The 20898-nt window shown below is 36.4% G+C and overlaps 1 protein-coding gene across 4 annotated transcripts in view; it reads right to left on the bottom strand.

Moving 5' to 3' along the window:
- Positions 1-20898, bottom strand: part of CMC1 (C-X9-C motif containing 1) — a 69340-nt gene that overhangs the window by 31731 nt on the left and 16711 nt on the right. For 3 of the 4 annotated variants that reach the window (XM_037134223.2, XM_037134447.2, XM_037134371.2), the window contains one exon: positions 20736-20825. In XM_037134223.2, coding sequence (XP_036990118.1) covers positions 20736-20825 — 90 coding nt within the window. The remainder of the gene's footprint in view (positions 1-20735; positions 20826-20898) is intronic. The other variant, XM_037134501.2, reaches the window with a different exon arrangement.

Below are 20898 nucleotides of genomic sequence, written 5' to 3'. Positions count from 1 at the left end.
TGATAGGTTGACTATCTCTTCGTTGCTTAGTTGTATTTTTTCTGGAACTATGAGCTGTTCTTTCATTTGGGCCATTTTCTTTTTGTCTTGGCATGCCTGTTATACAGTAAGGGGCAGAGCCTTAGGTGTCCACCTGGGCAGCATAACCCATGTCACTGGGTTGTGATGCTGTATGTGGGGATGGGGTCCAAGATTTCCATCACTTCCCCACCTACCCACGAGCAAACTGGGCCCTTCTGGTGCTGATTCCTGGGTGAGTGGGTTTGTGTACCTTGTAGGACCCTGTGGGTCTCTCCAACAAACTTTCCTGTGAAGCTGGGAGTTTCTCCTGCTGCTGCCTCAAACCCCACGGGTGTTTTCAATCAGTGTTTTGAGGTTTTATTTGCCCCGCACTGATACCCTGGGTTGTGGGGTCTATCCTGATCCCCCATTGTTTCACCTGGTTTATCTGCGTGTAAATGTGGCACTGCCCAGTCAGCCAGCTGCTGCCTTGCAGACCAGCTGCAGCCTTGCCCGCCCCACTCCACAATCTTCTGCCTCGCTGGGTCCCCCAGCCACCGCCTTGCCATGAGTCCTCTCTGTCCCAACTGCTCCTGTCCAATCCTCCTACAGATCTGGAATGTGTCTCCTTTAACTCCGTGGTTGTCAGACTTCCACACAGTTCAATTTTCTATCAGTTCTGGTTGTTTGTTGTTTTTAAATTATTGTTGTCCTTCTTCTGGTTGTGCAAGGAGGCACAGTGTGTCTACCTACACCTCCATCTTGGCTAGAAGTTACCCAACAACAGTATACTTAACTCAGCCTTTCTCAGTGAAAACTCAAAACTTGAGCATATTAAAGTCTAATATGCATAAACCACCAGAATAACATAACAGAGTCAGCTGAGAATTTATCAGATGATATACTGGATTAAATAATAAGTTGATAATTGGATAAATCATGTGGTTTTCATCCAAATCAGATTTTTAAAGGATCAACTCTCATCCTCTGTGTGTGTGTGTGTGTATGTGTGTGTGTGTGTGTAATAGGTACTAAGTGCAACAAAATTTTAACTCAACCTGTCAACAGTTTTGAATGTGAATGTGTCGCCACACGGGCCTTCCTCCCCACAGGGTGTGTCACCAGTGGCTCTCCATTTACTCAGCTCCAGAACCACCATCTTGGGGAGGGCAGAGAACACAAGCACATGCAGGTTAAAGATTCTGTCTCCATGTCATAATAATTTTCTTCACTACATTTGTAAACTATTCACAGTACATCCTGTGGGCTGAGGGATCTAAAATGATCATAGACCAATCTCTGCTCATTTAGATTAGAATCTACATATGGAATTTGACAAACCAGAGAATGTAATAATGGAACACAGAGAAGAGACAGACTACAGACGAGGGTGAAGTTTGTGCACCACAAGGTTGCTAATTTCCAGAACAGGAAAAGGGGAGAGGAAGCAGTCATATAATATATAGGAGAAGGAAAGCAGTCAAGGTTCAAGACTGCAAGAGCATACTTGGGTCCATTATTTCCTAAGAGTTTACTAAAGATCTTTGGCCCACTAGAAAAGAACTTGAAAGTTGACACAGATAACTTGAGGCTCAACTTCCAAGTTGAAAGTAAGGGAAATAAAGTTTCAAGAAACAAAAACACTTAAAACTAAGAATAGCAACAACAACGAAACAACCAAAACTTTACAGTTTAAATGAAAAAGAGTACTGTAGGTAGTGAACTATGTAACTTTAAAATATAAAACATGATTAAGTACAAACTTCAAGTTATAAAATAAATAAGTCACGGAGGTGTATTGTACAGGATAGAAAATATAGTCAATAATAAAATAACTTTGTACGATGATAGATGGTTAGTAGACATATAGTGGTGATCAGCTGGTAAACTGTATAAATGTCAAATTACTATGACAGACCTGAAACTAATATATTATCAACTATACCGTAATATATATATATATATATATATATATATATATATAGTCTGTCCAGAAGGTATCCAGCATGTAATATGAAAAATAGAGACATTTATTAAAGAAGATACAAGATATAAGAAATATTGTATGTAGGACAATGATTCCTCAGTCCCCTTTAAGGTAGGCATCTTGGAACCTCACACAATTCTCCCAGTCTCCATCAGCTGCCCTGTCGTATTTTCCTGAATCTCACCAACCATCTGAAATGTCTTCCCTTTCAAAGATGATTTTAGTTTGGTGGAGGAAAATCCAGAAGTCAGAGGGCACAAAATCTGGGCTATAGGGGGGCTGAATCACCTGGGTGATAAGATGTTTTGCAAAAAATTCTGTAGACATGATGCACGAGAAGGCGCACTGTCATGATGAAGCTGCCAATTACCACTTACCCACAGCTACAGCCTTCTGAATCCTTTGAATACTTTCTGCAGAGGAACATTCAAGCTTAATGCAAAATCTGATGCAGATTTGTTGTTGTACTTGCTCAGTCACTTTGAATGTGTTGGCCACACAGTACACATGCTCACTCAACAGCGTCTATAGGCCACACTGACTAGTACAGTGAAGTCATCATTGTTCACACACATGAGCATTCCAGTCCACTCTCCTTGGCTGCCAGGTTACAAAGATGTCATGCAAACTGTTCTCATTATAATTAACAATGGCTGGACTTTTTCCAAACAGACCTTGTATATATACAAGTACACAAAGTGCCCTGGAGAGAGGAGTAAAATCCATATGGACTGTTGCTATGTGCTGCTGGAAGGAGCAATTTTGTGCCTTTGGCTAATCCTGTTTCTCACACCTTGGAAGCATATTTAAATCATGCTGGGATCTTTAGGGGGTAAAAAACACAATACCTTTCTTTGTGGAGAACAGCCTGTGCATCATTACTTTTTAAAAGATTCCCAGATAATTCTGATATATAGCAACAAGTGAAGACCACTGATCTAGCCTATGTGTGAAAGATGAAGATCAAATGCACTCCAATCATAATGGCAGAGTAGAAATTTTGCTATAAAAATATGATAATTTGAGTCTCATCATCTGAATAGATTTGACCAAGGAAAATATGGAAGGAAAAGGTTAACAGAAGAAATTGCATGAAGCCTTTATCACTGAGCATTAATAGGTCCACTCTGAAAATCACAGGATACTAACTAAAACTACAGAGTTCCTTAATAAATCAACAATATGTAATGTAATTTAAACATATGGTCCCCTGAGGCCAAAATAAGAAAAAAACAAACAGTTCCAATTTTTCACATTAGTACATCAAAAAGTATGGCTAGTCAAACCTACAATATCATCAGAAATACAACTTTTTCAAAAGTTTAAAGTTTATGAGCTGAGCATTAAATAAATCTATGGGAGACACACCAGGCAAAGAATAGGATGCAGAACAATCTGTACTATGTACTGACACAGTCTAGAGTTCAGTGACTGTCTAACTCTCTTTAAAGTGAATATGAATTTCCAGATATAGTCTTGACTCTTCATCTAGGACTGTCCAGAGTTCAGTTTGTATACTTGAGTGATGAGTAAAGTAACCAAAAGCTGCAAATGCATTAATCTGTACTGAGCTGGAACAGAATTGCTCCTACTGATCCAATAAAGACATCCTCCACCACAGCAGATGGGTACTATTTGTCCGGAAAAGACAGAATGGAAATGAACTAATCTGAGATCAAGGATCCAACAGGCTTAGAAAGACAACTGAAAGAATGAGACACTATGTTTTTCAAAGAGAACTGGATTCTAATCATGTATTTAATATGAACTTACGGTTTAGGCTAATCACTTACCTAATCTCTAGCATAAAGAGCATTAGAAAAGTGATACTTAAGGATATACTTAACTTCTACACAATTGGTTTTTCAGCAACTTCACTGACTAGGGTGCTGTCAGTGTGGGGTCAAACTATGGAAGTACAGTAATCCCTCACCCATTGTGGCAGTTACACTCCAGAGACCCCTGTAATAGGTGAAAATCCAAGAAGTAGCAGCATTATAATTATTTTATTATTTATATATTTTTAAGGCTTTATAAACCCTCCCCACACTCCTATAAACCTTTCCCACTCTCTTATTAACCTTTCCCACACTCTTATAAACACTTCATATGCTCTTAAACACTTTCTAGACTCTTAAACCTACATAATTTTAACAACATATAAAATTCTATATGGGTACTCACCAGTGAAGTCTACGGTCATCCCGCGCTATATCGTGGTTCACTTATTGCGGCTTCACTGTATCGCAGGTACACTGTATCACAGGTACAGTGAAGCCGCAATAAGTGAACCACGATATAGCGCGGGATGACGGTACTTGGTAAAAAACACGTGGTGAAGTTCAGAAAACAAAGAGGAAGCTCAACCTGGAAAGCTGGTAGAAAGATAATATGTCCTAGTACATTAAATCCGGTAAGGCTGCCTCAAGCTTTGCTAGTAAAGATATTTAAAGTAAGAAAAGATGTCTAATAATATGGAATTAGAGTTAAATTTGTGGTGTGGTTTTAAGTTTGGTAATCATTAGAACCGGTTTTAAGATTATGGTGAAAAGTCAGAAGTATTAAAAAAGTCAATAAACACAGGTATTATATTCAAATATACAGTAAAACTACTGGTGTTGATTGGGGGAGAAAATACTCTGACACTGAACTTTCAGATTCTGTAAGCAGAAGTCAACAGCCATTAAATTAAAACAGCAAACTACTATTTAAGTAGTTAGCAATTCTTAGACCAAAGCTGTTTTCCTTTAGCTTTGGAAACTTAAAATAAAATGTTAGATTTAAAAATATGACTAACCAATTTCTCTAGAAAAGATAATGAATAATACATACCTAAGGACACCTGTAAGGATGAAAAAAACAAGACTATGTCAGAGTAAACCATGTAGAAATACCATACTACAGTAACGCTCACACAGCAGCATGGCACTTCATAAATGACAGAGGTTACGCCACCACAGTCTGAGATTGTGTCCCTTTAGCTCTGGCAAACGCATATCACTGCCTGTCACTTTCATGAACAAGACCTTCTAGCTTTAAAATAATGCAAAAAGCTATTGTTTAGAAATTAAAGTAGTCAATTTGTTTTGTGTTCGGTTAGAGAATTAATTTTTCAATTCCGTCTGTATAAAGTCTTTTCCTGGGAAGACAAAGAGAATGACAAGGGAGAGGAAGAAAGGACAAATTTCAGATGCTTTTGATTTCTTACTAGAAAACAAACCTAAGCTTCTGTTTCACATTTGTAAGGCACTCCAAAATCAAGACTGATTCACAGACTGTGTCATTAGCCCCAAAATGCACCAGTGGTCTCCTAAGGTCACTGTCCTCACTGCCACATGGACAAACCATGCCCACTCTCACTCCTGTGCCTTCAGTCCTGAGTCTGCGGTCTGAAATGCCTTCCTAGCTTCCCTATTCTCACCCACAGCCACACCTCATGGTCCAAGTCATAGTCCATGTTCTTCAGTGCCACATGGTCAAACCTTGCCCACTGTCCTCACTGCCACATGGACAAACCATGCCCACTCTCACTCCTGTGCCTTCAGTCCTGAGTCTGCAGTCTGAAATGCCTTCCTAGCTTCCCTATTCTCACCCACAGCCACACCTCACGGTCCAGGTCATAGCCCATGTTCTTCATTGAGTTTCACCCGACTAAATCAGAATTCACCGGCTTTTCTTTTTTCTAAACTAACATACAGAATTGTATGATAAATTTTTATATGGTATAATTCTATTTTATGCATGCTTGGCTTGTCTCTCATCAGCCAGGCAACAGGTTCTTAAAAGCAAGTCTCATACTTCTACTCTGCCTCTGTAACACTTCTCACAATTCTGAACGTGAAAGGCATTCAATAAATATTTAATAAGCATGCTATTAAAATTAATTCTGTAAATTAAGAGAAGTATTATTTGAAACACTTAAAAATTTCCAAAGAAGCAAATATCTGGTTATCTACTCAATCTTCTTCACCTATATCCAATAAAAAGTAACTGGCAAGTAAAAAAACCAAATTCTAGAAATCCCGGACAAAAGTTGAAAAGCTACAGTATTCCCAGTACTAAGGAACAACATTTCTGTTAACATATCTACATAGCTCTTTCTTCACAGAATGAATCATGATTTTAATGTAAGTATCATTTAATAGGTATCTCCCCTACCAAACTCCGTATGAACGAGGAGTAAACCTGTTTCAGTCAGTTTTATGTATAGAGTACGTAGTTACATGCAATGCTTGGTATGGAGTTAATTTTAATAAGCTCCTCTTGCGTTTTTAAATTTTAATTTAATTAAACCTAGGATCAGGAAAGTTTTTCAGTGAAGAGCCATATGGTAAAGATTTTAGGCTTTGTGAGCTACATGGTCTCTCTGCAGCGCTGCAGCATGAAAGAAGCCGTAGACAAGGCCTAAGTAACAGGCATGGCCTGTGCTCCAATCGAACACAGGCTGTAGACTGCCAAACCCTGAGTAAAAACCATGACTAGTTTCTCCCATCAATAACGCATCTATTATTATCACAATCGTGTGTATATCATCATTTCCTCTACCAGCGATTTTCAACCTTTTTCACCTCATGGCAAACGTACACTAACTACTAAAATTTTGCAGCAAACCAAAAACTATGTTATATTTTTGCTGATCTGACCCAAAAAATAGGTATAAGTTTGGTTCATTCACACCAGATGGCTATTTTTGTGTTGGCTGTTGTCATTTTTTTTATTTGATTACCTAAGGGAAAAAAGGTCAGTGCTTCTGACTAAATACTCAGATACTGAATGTTTCAAAAAAATCTTGTGGCAAAGTAGCTGAATATCACTGTGCTATACCATAATTTGTATAACTAATCAGACTCTGTTGACATCTAAGTTTTTGGCAATACTCCATATTACATATAAGGCTATGTTGAACATGCTAATGTGTGTTTTATTGCCCATCTCTTGAGTATCCCCTACCAGGAGAAGTGCTAGATCAAGGTGATTGTTTTAAATCTTCACAAACCCCTTTCTTGACATTGTGATCTATATCCCCAGCCAGGAGTATAGCTGCTTCTCCAAAACCTGTCAACGTCATACATTATATGTATTTTTTATCCTCAAATACTTCACCAAGCTCATGATCAGAGTTCAGTATTTGCTTACTTTTATTAGGTATTTATACACAATGAAATAAGCCTGAAATATAACACTCAATGAAACAAAACTATAGTATACATGTATGCAGCATAAATCAACAAAATACAGAATGCTGAAATCGCTACCTAAAGGTCCTTTACCATCCCTTCCCCATCCCTCCCTGCCCCACTCAGCAGCACAACCACCCCAGCAGCACAACCACCATTTGAATTAGTTTAGCCTGTTCTAGAACACTATATATAAACTACTGCCTGTTCTGCATATCTTTTAAGTTTATGATCTTTGATGTATCTTTTATATTTACATTTCACACAAAATTATAGTTTTAGCTTCATCTTCACTACTGTGTACAACAGTAATTTATTCAGTTTTACTACTGAACAGTATTTAGTTGTGTAAGTATACCACAATTAGTCTATCCCTTCTCCTCCTAAGAGACACCTATGCTATTTTCAACTTTTGGCTATTATGGAAAAGCTACTGTATGTGTTGGGGCACTGGGCAGGTATGTGTTTAGGAAATGCTGTCGGTGTTTTAATTGTAGCCATTCTGGTAGGTAGGCAATTCCAATTACATAAAGGTTACCTGTATGATACTGTTCTATAGATACCTGAGGTTCTGTTCATATTTTTTTATCTTTTTGCCTCTGTTCCTTAGATTGAATATTTCTATTGATCTATCTTTAGGTTCATGACTCCTATCATTTTCATTCTGAAAAGTTTTTATGTCAGACACTGCTTTTTCTCCAGTTCTAAAGTTTTCAGTCTTTTTTATTGTTTTGAAATCTGTTAAGATTTGTCTTTTTATTCATTGCAATCACATTTTCTTTATATTCTTTTAAGATTTGATTATTTATTTCTAGAGAGAGGGGAAGAGGGGAGAAGACAGAGAGTTACAATGATGAGAGAGAAAAACAGTGGTCGATTGCCTCTCACATGCCCCCAACTCATGACCTAGTCTGCAGCCCAGGCATGTACCCTGACTGGGAATCAAACTAGCAACCTTTTGGTTTGTGAGATGATGCCCAACCCGCTGAGCCATAGCAATCACAGCGTATCTTCTTTATATTCTTAAGCAATTACGACGGCTGATTTAAAGTCATTGTCTGCTACTTCCAACACTTTAGTTATCTTGAAGTTAGCCTCCCTTGATTTCTGTTGAAAACAGATCATATTTTCCTGAATATTCAGCATTATATCATGAATATTGTGAATATATAAAAAGTTTGAAATCTGTCCCATTTCTCTAAAAATCATTTTTTCCTTTTTCATTTATCAATATTTAAGCAGTCAACTTTCTTCTCTGAACTGAAACTGCAAAACCCTATCTTCCCTAAAATGTACAATGGATAGCAGCTCAAATTTTGGTTCAGTTTTTGGCTTTAAATGAGCTGCTTAGATTTTGCCCCATATGTGGTTTAGAACTGAGACAGGGGTATAGGTAGAATTTATGCACAGAATTCGAAGTCCCTCTTTTCTGGCTCTCTCTCAGAATTTATGCTCTTTTCCTCCCCTAGCCCCAACACATAAAATATGAACTTCCCAGGGCCTGCAGTTATACAAACCCTGTGTCTGGTTCTTCAAACTAGCAAGACCAAAGAGTTTTTGTCTTTACTTTGGTCAGAGTCTCAGCCACTCTACAGAGTAACGGTTCACCCAGTGCTATTCCCTTCCTTCAGTGTTTGACTCCCTCTGATTTCCACTGCTTTTCGTTACTCTCCAAACTTTCTGGTAGCTGTTTCTAAATTTGGTTCATAGTTTACAGTTGTCTCCCACAGGACAGGTGTGATGAGATCTATTAAGCCATGCCAGAAGCTGAATTTCTCCATAATAAAATTTTCTTTTTTTTTACTTTTTCAAAATATATTTTATTAATTATGCCATTACAGTTGTTCTATTTCCCCCCTTCATTCCCCTCCACCCTGCACACCCACTCCCCCACCATTCTCCCTCTTTAGTTTATGACCACTTGTCTCAAATTCTTTAGATTCTATATTTCCCATACTATTCTTGCCCTCCCCCATATTTTCTACCTACCATCTATGCCACTTATTTTTCTGTACCTTCTCCCCCCTTCTCCTCCTCCCACTCCCCTGTTGCTAACCCTCCATGTGATCTTCATTTCTATGGTTCTGCTCCTGATCTAGCTGTCGTCTTAGTTTGCGTTTGTTTTAGGTGTGGTTCTTAGTAACTGTGAGTTTGCTGTCCTTTCACTGTTCATCTTTTTTATCTTCCTTTTCTTAGGTAAGTCCCTTATAGGTTACCTCTAATAGTATAGTGGTACCTCAGTACTAGTCATTACTTCATTCCGATGACACGACAAGCAATGACTGATGAAGCATTGTCTTTTGTGGGGTGGTGTGGTGACTCAAGTGCTAATAAGTGTGACAAGTGGCCAAGAAGCACCGAGTGCTGAAACATTTTTTATCATCAAAATGGGACAAGTACCAGGTTTGACGACATCAGAAGCCAACGAGTACCAAGGTACCACTGCACACAATGTGTGGTTTGCAATTAACCTGCCAAAGTTAGACCAAATATGTGTCAGCTTTAATAATAACTAATTTATCAGAAAGCTGTATCCTTTGCTCATTTTTTAAACTGGATATTCCTAAATTCCTTCTTGATAATAATTCTTTATACACTAAGGATGTCAAACTTTTGTCACATTGGGATATATTTTTCTAGGCTGTGATCTTTCTATTATGTTTATCACATATGACATACAGAAAATTTTACTTTTTATATGTTTAGTTTTTGTGTAATAAAATATAACATTTGATTCTTTATAGTCTTATTTAAGAATGTATGTTCCTTATGGCAAGTTTTTTAAAATCCATAAAAATCACCCATAATCCTTCTTCTTCCCACATTCCCTTATAGTTGTTCTTAAAACTTGAGTATACCTCCAGTGATCTGGGAAACTTTTTACTGTTATCTACTGAAGTTAACATTATATAGATCATATGACCCAGAAATGCCATATAGCATATGGGTACCACAGGACATAAACGAGATGTTTATAGAGACATGATTTGTACAAAAACTAGAAATGACCTAAATATTCATCCCAGTAGAATGGGTAAACAAATATAATGATACTACATGACAATAAAAATGAAGTAACTATTACATGCAAAGAAACATGGCTGAATCTAACAAGCATGATGAGTAAAAAGTCAGACACAAAAGAGCATATCTTGTATGATTCCATTAAAAATTTTTTTAAAAAGCAATCTAATCTATGCAGTTTGCAGTCAAAACAGTTGCTACTTTTTGGGCCCTGTCTGGTGCGGCTAATGGACTGAGTGCCAGCCTGTGACCCAAGGTGTTGCCGGTTCAATTCCCAGTCAGGGCATATGCCTGGGTTATGGGCCAGGTCCCTGGTAGGGGACATGCAAAAAGCAACCACACATTGATGTTTCTCTCCCTCTCTTTCTCCTTCCCTTCCCCTCTCTCAAAAAATAAATAAACAAAATCTTATAAAAAAAAGACACTTGCTACTTTTGGGGAGGAGGAAAATTGGGAGGGAGCACAAAGAAGGCTGGCTTCCGGTAATTCTGTTTTCACCACAATAGCGGTAGCACGGGTATGTTTCCTCTGTCATAATTCATCAAGATATCACTTATAATTTGAGAATGCACATACAAAAAAGTATATTTAAAGAAGTGATATTTTCAACTTGAGTAATATGAGAAAAATATACATAGGCAAAGAAATAACCTATGATCTACCTTCTTTCTCCCCGTATTTCCATATACTTATTATTAAATTTTGAATGTATTTCTATTTCCCTAAATATATCTATCATTTTTATCATTGGGATTATATTTTATATCATGCTTTTTAAAAAGGGTATAGGAACACATTCACATTTGTGAGTGATCCTTCATAAAATCAACTATTAATTACTACATATTTTACTGAATGATTTTTCTTTTCTTAATTGAATAATTTTTCATAAGAAGATGTAATGTAATGAAAATTAAGGAAAGTAAATTTCATGAAAAGGGAACCAATCATATGGCAAAATATATTTGCCAATGATACCTTGGACAAGGGTTTGATCTCCAAAATATATAAGGAATTCACATGACTCCACATCTGGAAGACAAACAATCCAATTTAAAAATGGACAAAGGACCTGAACAGACACTTCTCCAAGGAGAACATACAGAGGGCCCAGAGACATATGAAAGGATGCTCAGCATCACTAGCCATCAGAGAGATGCAATTAAAACCTCAATGAGATACCCCTTCACACCAGTCAGATTTGTTTATTAAAACCTCAATGAGATACCCCTTCACACCAGTCAGATTTGTTTATTAAAACCTCAATGAGATATCCCTTCACACCAGTCAGATTTGTTTATGGCCATTATAAACAAATCAACAAACAACAAGTGCTGGCAAGGTTGTAGAGAAAATAGAACCCTAGTGCACTGTTGGTGGGACTGCAGACTGGCGTAGCCACTGTGGAAAATGGCATGGAATTTCCTCAGAAAACTAAAAATGGAACTGCCTTTTGACACGGCAATTCCACTGTTGGGATTATATCCTAAGAATCCTGAAACACTAATTCAGAAGAACCTTTTCACCCCAATGTTCATAGCAGTGTTACTTACTATAGCCAAGTCTGAAAGCAACCTAAGTGCCCATCAGTAAATGAGTTGATCAAAAAACTAGGTTACCTTTACACAATGGAATACCACACAGCAGAAAGAAAAAAGGAACTCCTAGCCTTCGAGACAGCATGGATGGAAATGGAGAGCATTATGCTAAGTGATAGAAACCAGGTGGTAAAGGACAAATACCATATGATTTCACTGATAAGTAGAACTTAATCAACAAAACAAATAAGTGAGCAAAACAGAACCAGAGACATGGAAGTAAAGAACAAACTGACAGTGACCAGAGGGGAGGGTGGGCAGAATAATGGGGAAAAGCAGGGAAAGAGGCAAGTCACAAACATGCATAAAGGACCCGTGGCTAAGGACAATGGGGGAGAGTTCAATGTGGGCATGGAGATTAGGCAAGGCAGGGGAGAGCAATGGGGAAAAATGGGGACAACTGTAACTGAACAATTACAAAAATTTTTTCAGTAAATTTCAGTAAAAAATAACCATCAAAGTAGATACTGTTAATTATAATTTATAAAAGAAAACACTTAATTTCAACACATAACACAAATTATTATGCTATGTGGATATGACTGCATTTTTAATGAGTAAATAAATGGATCTGTGGTTTGTTTCTGTGGAGCTACAGCCTCCAAAAGAATGTTACATAAAACAATATTAGAAGTCCCCAGAAAATAAAATAAATATTAAAAATTACTTAAGCAATAGGAAGGAAATAACTTTTCCATCTTGGTGAAGTCTGGGATAAATAACAGCAAACACATCCAGCAACTACACAGAGGTAACAAGAAATAAATCAACACATAGGCCAGAAAAATCAAATATTAGGCAAAGCATATCACCACCTACCAAATCTACCAGTCCTGACAGACACAGCTAACTGATCTAATGACACTGACTGATTCCATTCACAATGTGCTAGGCAGTCATTTCCAACTAATTAAAGTTGGCACAGAAAAATTATATTTGGTGTATTTGGGATAGTCAAATGGTACACTAAAGTGGAAAGAACACTAGACTAGGAATTAAGATATATAAATTCTAATATCAATTCTGATATATACAAATCATATGATACTAAACAGGTAATTTATTTAATCTCTTTATTGTGGTGTGAGCCAGACCATGTCCTTGAATTCTCCACTGTAAATTGCATATAGTACAACTGGGGTGAAGTTGGTTGAAGTAACCAATCAGTGTAGTTATGATTTATTCTAGAAGGAAACTGATCTATATGGAATCTTAAAAGAAAACCCAATAAATAAAAATATCACTTTGTAATCTATCACTGTCCAAGCTGAAAATGTATACCAAATGAACACTATGAAAACTTGACTATTTACACAAATACATTAGAAAAATACCAGAACCACCACAATTGGATAAAATCATTCTACTCCTTCATTTCCTTCTAAAAAAGCCTCGATTTTTACTACTAATACGTTGGTTTCAAACTTAGAGTCTGAACACTTCCAAGTTAATGTCCAAGTTAATCTCCTGACTGTTCAATAACCAAAAACTAAAATAATAAAATTTCCCCATACCCAGTCTTCCTCATCTCTGTTAACTACAACTCCATCCTTTTACTTGTTCAGGACACACGATAGGGATTCGTATCTTTCTCTCTTGCCTCTCTCGTCAAAACTATCCTCAATGTGCCCATTCTCATCATCTCCACTGTCACCACCCTTCTAATCTGCTATCACCTGTCCCTTGGATTATCACACTCACATCCTTAAACTGGCACCCCTGATTCTTCCCACACCCCTATTCCATCTATTCTTCACATGGCAGTGAGTGTAAATCAGACCCTGTCTTAGAAAACTACTCTAAGCCATCGATGTCTCTCCATTTCCCTCTTTAGTACCTACCAGACCTTAATACCACAAAATCCTAAATGATTCTGCCCCCATCAGTCCACTCAACTCCTCACTTTCCTCTCTCCTTATTCATCCCACCCTAAGCACCGTGACCTTTTTGATATTCCTCGAACATGCCACCTCACACAGTGCTTCAGAGTCTCCCCACATGCTGTCCTGTTTACATCATTCTTCCTACTTATAGAATACAGGCAGTATCACTCCTTCACCTCCTTCAAAAATTTTGTCCAAATGGCACTCTTTTGTGAAATCTATATGGACCACCTACCAAATACCATAGCCCCATTCTAACACCAGCATTCCCCTCTGCCCTTACCCAACTTTATTTTTCACCAGATCACTTATATTTGCTTATAATGATATGTATCTCTCTCCTTCATTGGAATGTAAGGGCTGTAATGGTAAAGATTTTTGTCTATTCACCATTTGTATAATGGTGACTGGCATACAGGAAATACCCAGTAAATATTTTTGAATGACTACACTCCATATAACCCTAAGATTCCATCAAGTGCTTAAAGGAATCTGAAAATTCTAATTTTGCTTTATAAAAATATATTTTTAGTGATGTAATAACTGACTGATACTAATACATGCAAATAGTATTATCAAATGCTGACACACTAGAGACAACCAATATATTAAAACATGATGCCAAATATATATATATATATGATGCCAGATTAAGTTTCTCTCACATCTGTTTAATTAAACCATATTCTGCAAATTTGAATAAGTCATACGAAATCATTACTATTTAGAATTACTTCTTTATGTGATTTAGGATGTAATCTATATTCTGCAATCATCAAAAAAGCAAACCACCAAAATGAACTGGAAGACAAGACACATATGAGGCTATAACTGTGATCTATAACATCTGATATAAAACCTGCTTCATGAAAATAGCACAGCACTGTTTTCATGTAAATTTACTCTGTAAATGTAAATGTGATATACTCTGTAAATGTAACATCATTAAGCCCAGAATAAAATGCTGCTTTTATACATTACAGCTTAAGTGTGATTTTATAATCAGATTTATATACAAGGACATGGTACTGTTCAGAGGCTACATTTAATTTTAAATTAATTTCTCATAAGATGAAAAATAAGCCCATTACACCACAATAATGGAAAGTTAATGTCTATGAAAACTAGGAAAATAATAAAAACTTGTTAATGATATACTAGCAGAACAGTTATAACTCATTTTATACTAATAATATTTACTCATTTTAATGATATCTCTAAACTTTCAAGGCATGTAATTCTTTGCTTTTGTATTCAAATACATACTTTTCACACTCATGCCTTCAAAGATGAGTTGCATAAATTAGTTCCTTAAAATCTTAAATCCATTTGTCTGGACAAAATTCAGTGCTAATTTAGTCACTTAGAAGACTTAGCACTTAAAATTGAACTTACTTCAAAACTAAAACATACTGAACCTTTCTCTGGCTAGTGAGAAAACAACTAGCCATTTTATTCAAGATTATTTATGTCAAATTATAGATAATTTTATTACAAAATTACTTTGGTATTCAGAAACAAAACAATCACAATAAGCCATTTAGTCCTACAATAGAGGTATGAGTTCAATGTAAATGAGAACTATGAAACCAATGAGTAATGACCAGTGTGAACTTCGTTCAGCTGTAAAACAAGTCAGCTGTGTTTGTGATTGATACAGGTCTATTACTCGTGATGCTACTGGCATGACGACAGCACACGCAAATACTTATTGTTAACTTACTTTTATTAACCTTTATTATGAACATTTGCAGAAAAAAGTTAACATGGCAGGCCTGACACTGCTATCATTAGAAAGAGCTGCTTGCAAGGCTGGCCCTTAGCTGGTATCTGAGAACTTGAATCCGGGGAGCGTCCCCAACATTCCCTACTCGAAAGAAGAGGCTCACTGTGCCTAAACTGTGCAAACCATATGGTTTATGCTGAACACCTGCTTTCCTTCTGGGAGTTGGAAATTTTGGTGCATGCTAGGAAGAGGCTGCCCATGTGACCAAGTCTCAGTAAAAACTCTGAGGACTGAGTCTCAAACAAGTTTCCCTAGTGGACAACATTTCACACGCGTTGTCAAAACTCATTGCTGGAAGAATTAAGCACACCCTGAGTGACTCTACTGGGAGAGGACACTTGGAAGCCTGGGTCTGGTTTCCTCTGGACTTCAACGCCATGTGCCTTTTCCCTCTGCTGGTTTGACTTGAATCCTTTCACTGGAATAAATCTTAGCCACAAATACGACTGTGTGCTGAGTCTTATGAATCTTCCTAGCAGATCACCCAACTCAGGGCTGGGAGCAACCCAACACAGTCTGTTGTAGCTCCAAGGGGGATCAACTACACCTTATATCTCTTCATATCTCTTACAGTACATACATAATATATTTAACAGACAGCACTGTGTTTGGTGATTTTATATATTATCCTCCTAATACCTCCAAAACAGTGTAAAGGTATGTCACATTTCTACTTCAGTGTTGGTTAACATTGGTGAACTGGTTATACAGCAAAAATACATGTGGTAATGGCACAATTCAAACAACAAATGAAATTTCTGGCAGGTTCAAGTAACACAGAGATAAGGCTGATTACTTTGCTCATTTACAGTGTCCAATTTGTTTTCATGATTTTTTTGTAGTTTTCTACCTGCAAACCTCTGAAAGACTATCCTTAGCATTCTTAATTTGATTTTGTTTTTTGTCCATTCACATACCTTTTTGTCTGTTGACATAATTTCTAAGATCAAAAGCACTGCAGCAGAAGAAAATGACATAGGAGAAATAGGAGTCGATAAGAAAAAATAGCTAGGCTATAGAAAGTTCAGAGCCATCCCTAAAGACATAGTACTTTTTTGGTCTTGATCATGGCAAAAGAAAAAAAAAGCCCTCATCATTTTTAAAGTAAACTTCATTTCTCAGCAAAAGGCTTGATATCAAATGCCAACTATGCAATTCAAGAAAGCAAATATAATGAGGAAATTTTACAAAACACAGCAATTCAGTGACTCTTTCTTTTATGGAGGCTCTATTTCCAGGAGAGAAATTTATAATACTAGAATGCATACTTTAGTAACATATGTAACAAAAATATTTTTAAATATTACTAATATAGAAAATATAAATCCTTAAGTTAGCAGTGAGTCAAGCACATGGGAAAAGTCACCAAGTGGAGAGTGACCCCCAGAGGTCATAAATCACTTTCCTAAAACACCACAAGTTGGCAACTCCCAGATCCAAGGAAAAGCAATGATTCCACTATCATGCTTGGTGGAATGGGGTTTCCAGTTTGGCTTTTAGGAGGAGGATAAAATGGAAGGGAGAGTGGGCATTCTAGAATTTTCCTTCAGCTCCATTCCCGATGTACTCAGTGTCCACTGTGTTAATGTCTACCAGCACACTTTGGCCATTTATTTTAATGTCTCTATTCACAGCCAGTAATATCTCTGGCAAAAGAAAAATATTATAAAGTTGAATTTTCTATTTAAATCAATTGTTCAATAGCCTTTCTTTCAATGTGTGCTTTATTAACAGAGTTTATAATCGTGTCAGAGTTTATACAATAGGAAGATCAGGCTTCCCAATCCTGAATGTAATCCACAGGTCAAGCCATCTTCACTCATCAAATCAAAGTTAAGTTCCAAAAGTAAAAGTGTTGACTATTTTTCTCTAAAAAAAGAATAAATAAATAACTATATCTATTTTATAAAGGAAAGATTTTCAAGTAGACACCAGTTTAATAAAAACTGCTTAACTGTCATACAAAAGCTAAGATGTTCTTGATTCTGGTTATAATTTTCATTGTATTGAAATGGCAGCAGTGTTACTGTGACTATAAAAATTCATTACAGAATTAGAATCATGGCATTGTAGATAAAAGTTAAATTTTACTATTGGGATATATAATGATGAAACACTCTAAATATTATCTGCTACTTAACATAGATTTTAATTATATTTAAAACATAAGGTGAAATGTGCAACTCAGACTAAATCAGTGTATAATAAAAACCAATAGTGTATATATAGATAATAAAGGTATCATGGAAGCTGGTTAAAATTTATAATGAAGAGAGAACTAGTAAGAATATAGCAACCTGGCTGAAATTGATATTCATTAGGGTACTCTTCACATCAATAGGGAGCATTTGGACTCTGTGGTCTTTATCAGTGTCCCAGCTGGTAATGGTTGAAGGTTAATGCCTTACCCCATTCTGTTCAATTTTCTATCCTAATTAGCCCTCCAAATCTATAGCTGTGAGCACCAAGTGTCTGTGCTCAAAAGAAACTAATTAATGCTAGCAAATTAGATCAAGTCCAAAGATCCAACAGCCAAACTCTTAGTTAAATGCTCCTTGTTAATAGGAAGTGTAGCTGTCAATAACTGCTGTTGGTGACTATAATGAGGCATCTTGCTTTCACTGAAAGTGATTTCATTTCTCTTTGTCCCTGGAAAAGCTGTTCCATTCCCTTCACAAACCTAAGTTGCTGGCAGTCTGACCCAATCCTTATGATCAACTGGGTTGAAATGACATGAAAAAAATCAACCAGAAAACCTTTCCTACATACTCATGTTTCAGGTATTTAGCAGAAAGTCAGATCACTTATTAAAATTCCTGTATCTTTACCCAAGAACTATACAAAGTGTAATGCTTTTACATAAGACCCTATAATTATTTAATAAAGCAAAGGTGATAGATAGTAAATAAACTACAGTGGAAGTTATCCTGATTCTAGTTTACATTTTATTGTTCAGTGTAAACGTAGCTGTTGTCCCGCCACTTGAGTGACACCAGTGTATGTTCTTTCCCAATTCACACGGTTAAACAGGGAGAACATCAAAGGTTATTCCACTTATAAAATAATCAATTTTAGATTCTAAAACACGGTTTTGGACCAGATGGCCTAAAAAATCAATATACGATTATCTATAAAAATTCAAATGTTCAAAAATCAATTGTCATAATATGTTCTAAAACTTACAAATAAATTAAAATAACCCTAATTTTAAGATGCTTTTAGTCTCCAGAAGATTTTAAGTATATTCACTAAACAGAAACATAACCCTGTCAACAGCCTAAGCAACTTCTGATACGAAAGCAAAAATTAAACATTTTCTCCTGTACCATTACAATATAGTAGTTGTGGAACACAAATGAAATTTTAAATTTATACCATATTTCTTTCATTTCAAAAATCAAAAACAAAGTTTCATTACCTAAGAGTAAGAACAGTTCTGAAACCCAAAGCTGTACAATAGTTCTGCATTTTCATCCATATCATAGAGGTAAGAAGCTTTCTTTCATTCCAGGTATCAGAGTAATGTGTTAGAAAACTGCATAAATACAACTCATATTTATTTATAACTTTAAGCTATTTACTTATTAAAGTAAATTTTCCAGTAGTGAAAAGGTGACCCTAACCCTATAACCTTATTATTGATTTTTAAGTGCTATTCTCCCCCACTCGAATCAGGATATATATATTTTTTAAAGTTCTATGAGGCAAGTGGAGGATTATCTCTTGAGACTATCAGCACGACACCTGCCAGTGCCAGATGTGCCCTGAACCCTGCCCGCGGGTGCCAATGGGTTCATTTCTCCTGACACCTAAGGGGGTGGGGGTGAAAGGAAGTACTCTGAATACACAACTAATTCATAATGGAAGCAAGAGTAATACCACAGAATGATACTAATAAATTATTAGTAATTTATTAATACATTTATGGATGGATTTAATTTCAATCTAATTTATAAATTTATAAATGGATTTAAAACTGGTATGTCCTAGTAAATCATTTAAGAAACACGAATGACCATCATATAATGTTAACTTCTGAGGAAATATTTTTCATTTTTTACTGCCTCCATTTATTAATAGCAAGGCCATTCTCTAAGAAGATACTATCCAAGGGATGGAAATGTTCCTAGCGTCCAAAGTCACAAAACTGCAGTTGACAGACACAGCCTGGCTCCCCTGCAGAGAAACTTGCAGGGAAGGTGCGGCCATCACCTGTGCTAAAAGTTACTGTGGTCCCTCAATGAAGACCACAGGGGAAAGTCGGGAAAGGGAGCCAGGAAAACGGCCTACATCAGTGAAATTTTACAACTATTTTTTTTTTTTGGATATCCATTCTAAGAGGTAGCTTTTTTCCCCAGATTTTATTTCTTTATTTTTAGGGAGAGGGGAAGGGAGAAAGAGAAGGTGAGAGGCATCTATAAGAGAAACACGAATATGTTGCCTCTCACAAGAGCCCAGAAAGACCAAACCTACAACCCAGGAACGTGCCCCAATGGGGAAGCAAACCTGCAACTTTGCACTTTGTGGGATTACACTCAACCAACTGGTCCACACTGGTCAGGGGCAGAGGTAGCCTATTTTTAAAAGACATTTCTATAGTAATATTCCCACCTGTTTTTCTAATCACCCACCATTATAGCCTCATATTGTACCTTCCACTGCTTTGCTTACCTTTTCACTTTACATATTAATCAAAAAACAACTCTAGATTTACAGAGTACAGCAGTATTCTATGAAACACATTTTAAAACATTCTCCAAAAAACAACATGCCTATGTGTCAGTGCTTACATTTAAAACAGCTTCCACTTGCAAACATTAAACAACAACAACAGACTCTTTGTAAGTACTATTGGGATTCCATCAACGATTCAGTAATACACAATGACACCAAAGAAAATCATCTTAGAATATATACTGTACCTATATAAATATGTTGATAGATGAAAACCAGTTACATGTTACATTTTATGTTTCTTCTTTCTCTATCAAAACCACCATAGTAACTTCTTTCTCCAAAACACTCATACTAAGTTTTTCTCTACATGTAACTTTATATTTGGGGGGAGTGATTTTTACTAATAATTTGAGAGAATATTTTTAAATTGTAAATGAATTGAATACCGCCTGGAAGTTCTGAAAGCTGAAACCCTGGTATCTCAGGGAAAGGGTGAGAAGCAATTCATACATATTAATTCATTGACTACTTGACTCTAAGGATTAAATTCAGATCATATTATAAAAAATGTATTTGATCTTTATATGAATATTTGAATCTTACCTTGAACTTGTTCAGAACATCTCTCTCGGGCTTTTTCCCTCATTATTTTAGGGATCAAAACATCTTTTTCGACATGTCTGAGATGCTGCTCTGAAAAAAAAAAGAGCTTTCTTTAATATACTAAAGTCACAAGTACATCACCTGTTTAGGAGAAAAATAAGCA

Source organism: Artibeus jamaicensis, unplaced genomic scaffold (assembly GCF_021234435.1).
Source record: "Artibeus jamaicensis isolate MK-2021 breed Jamaican fruit bat unplaced genomic scaffold, CSHL_Jam_final contig_519, whole genome shotgun sequence".
Lineage (NCBI taxonomy): Eukaryota > Metazoa > Chordata > Mammalia > Chiroptera > Phyllostomidae > Artibeus > Artibeus jamaicensis.
Note: the sequence above shows the minus strand (reverse complement) of the source record. Positions and strands in the feature narration are given on the sequence as shown.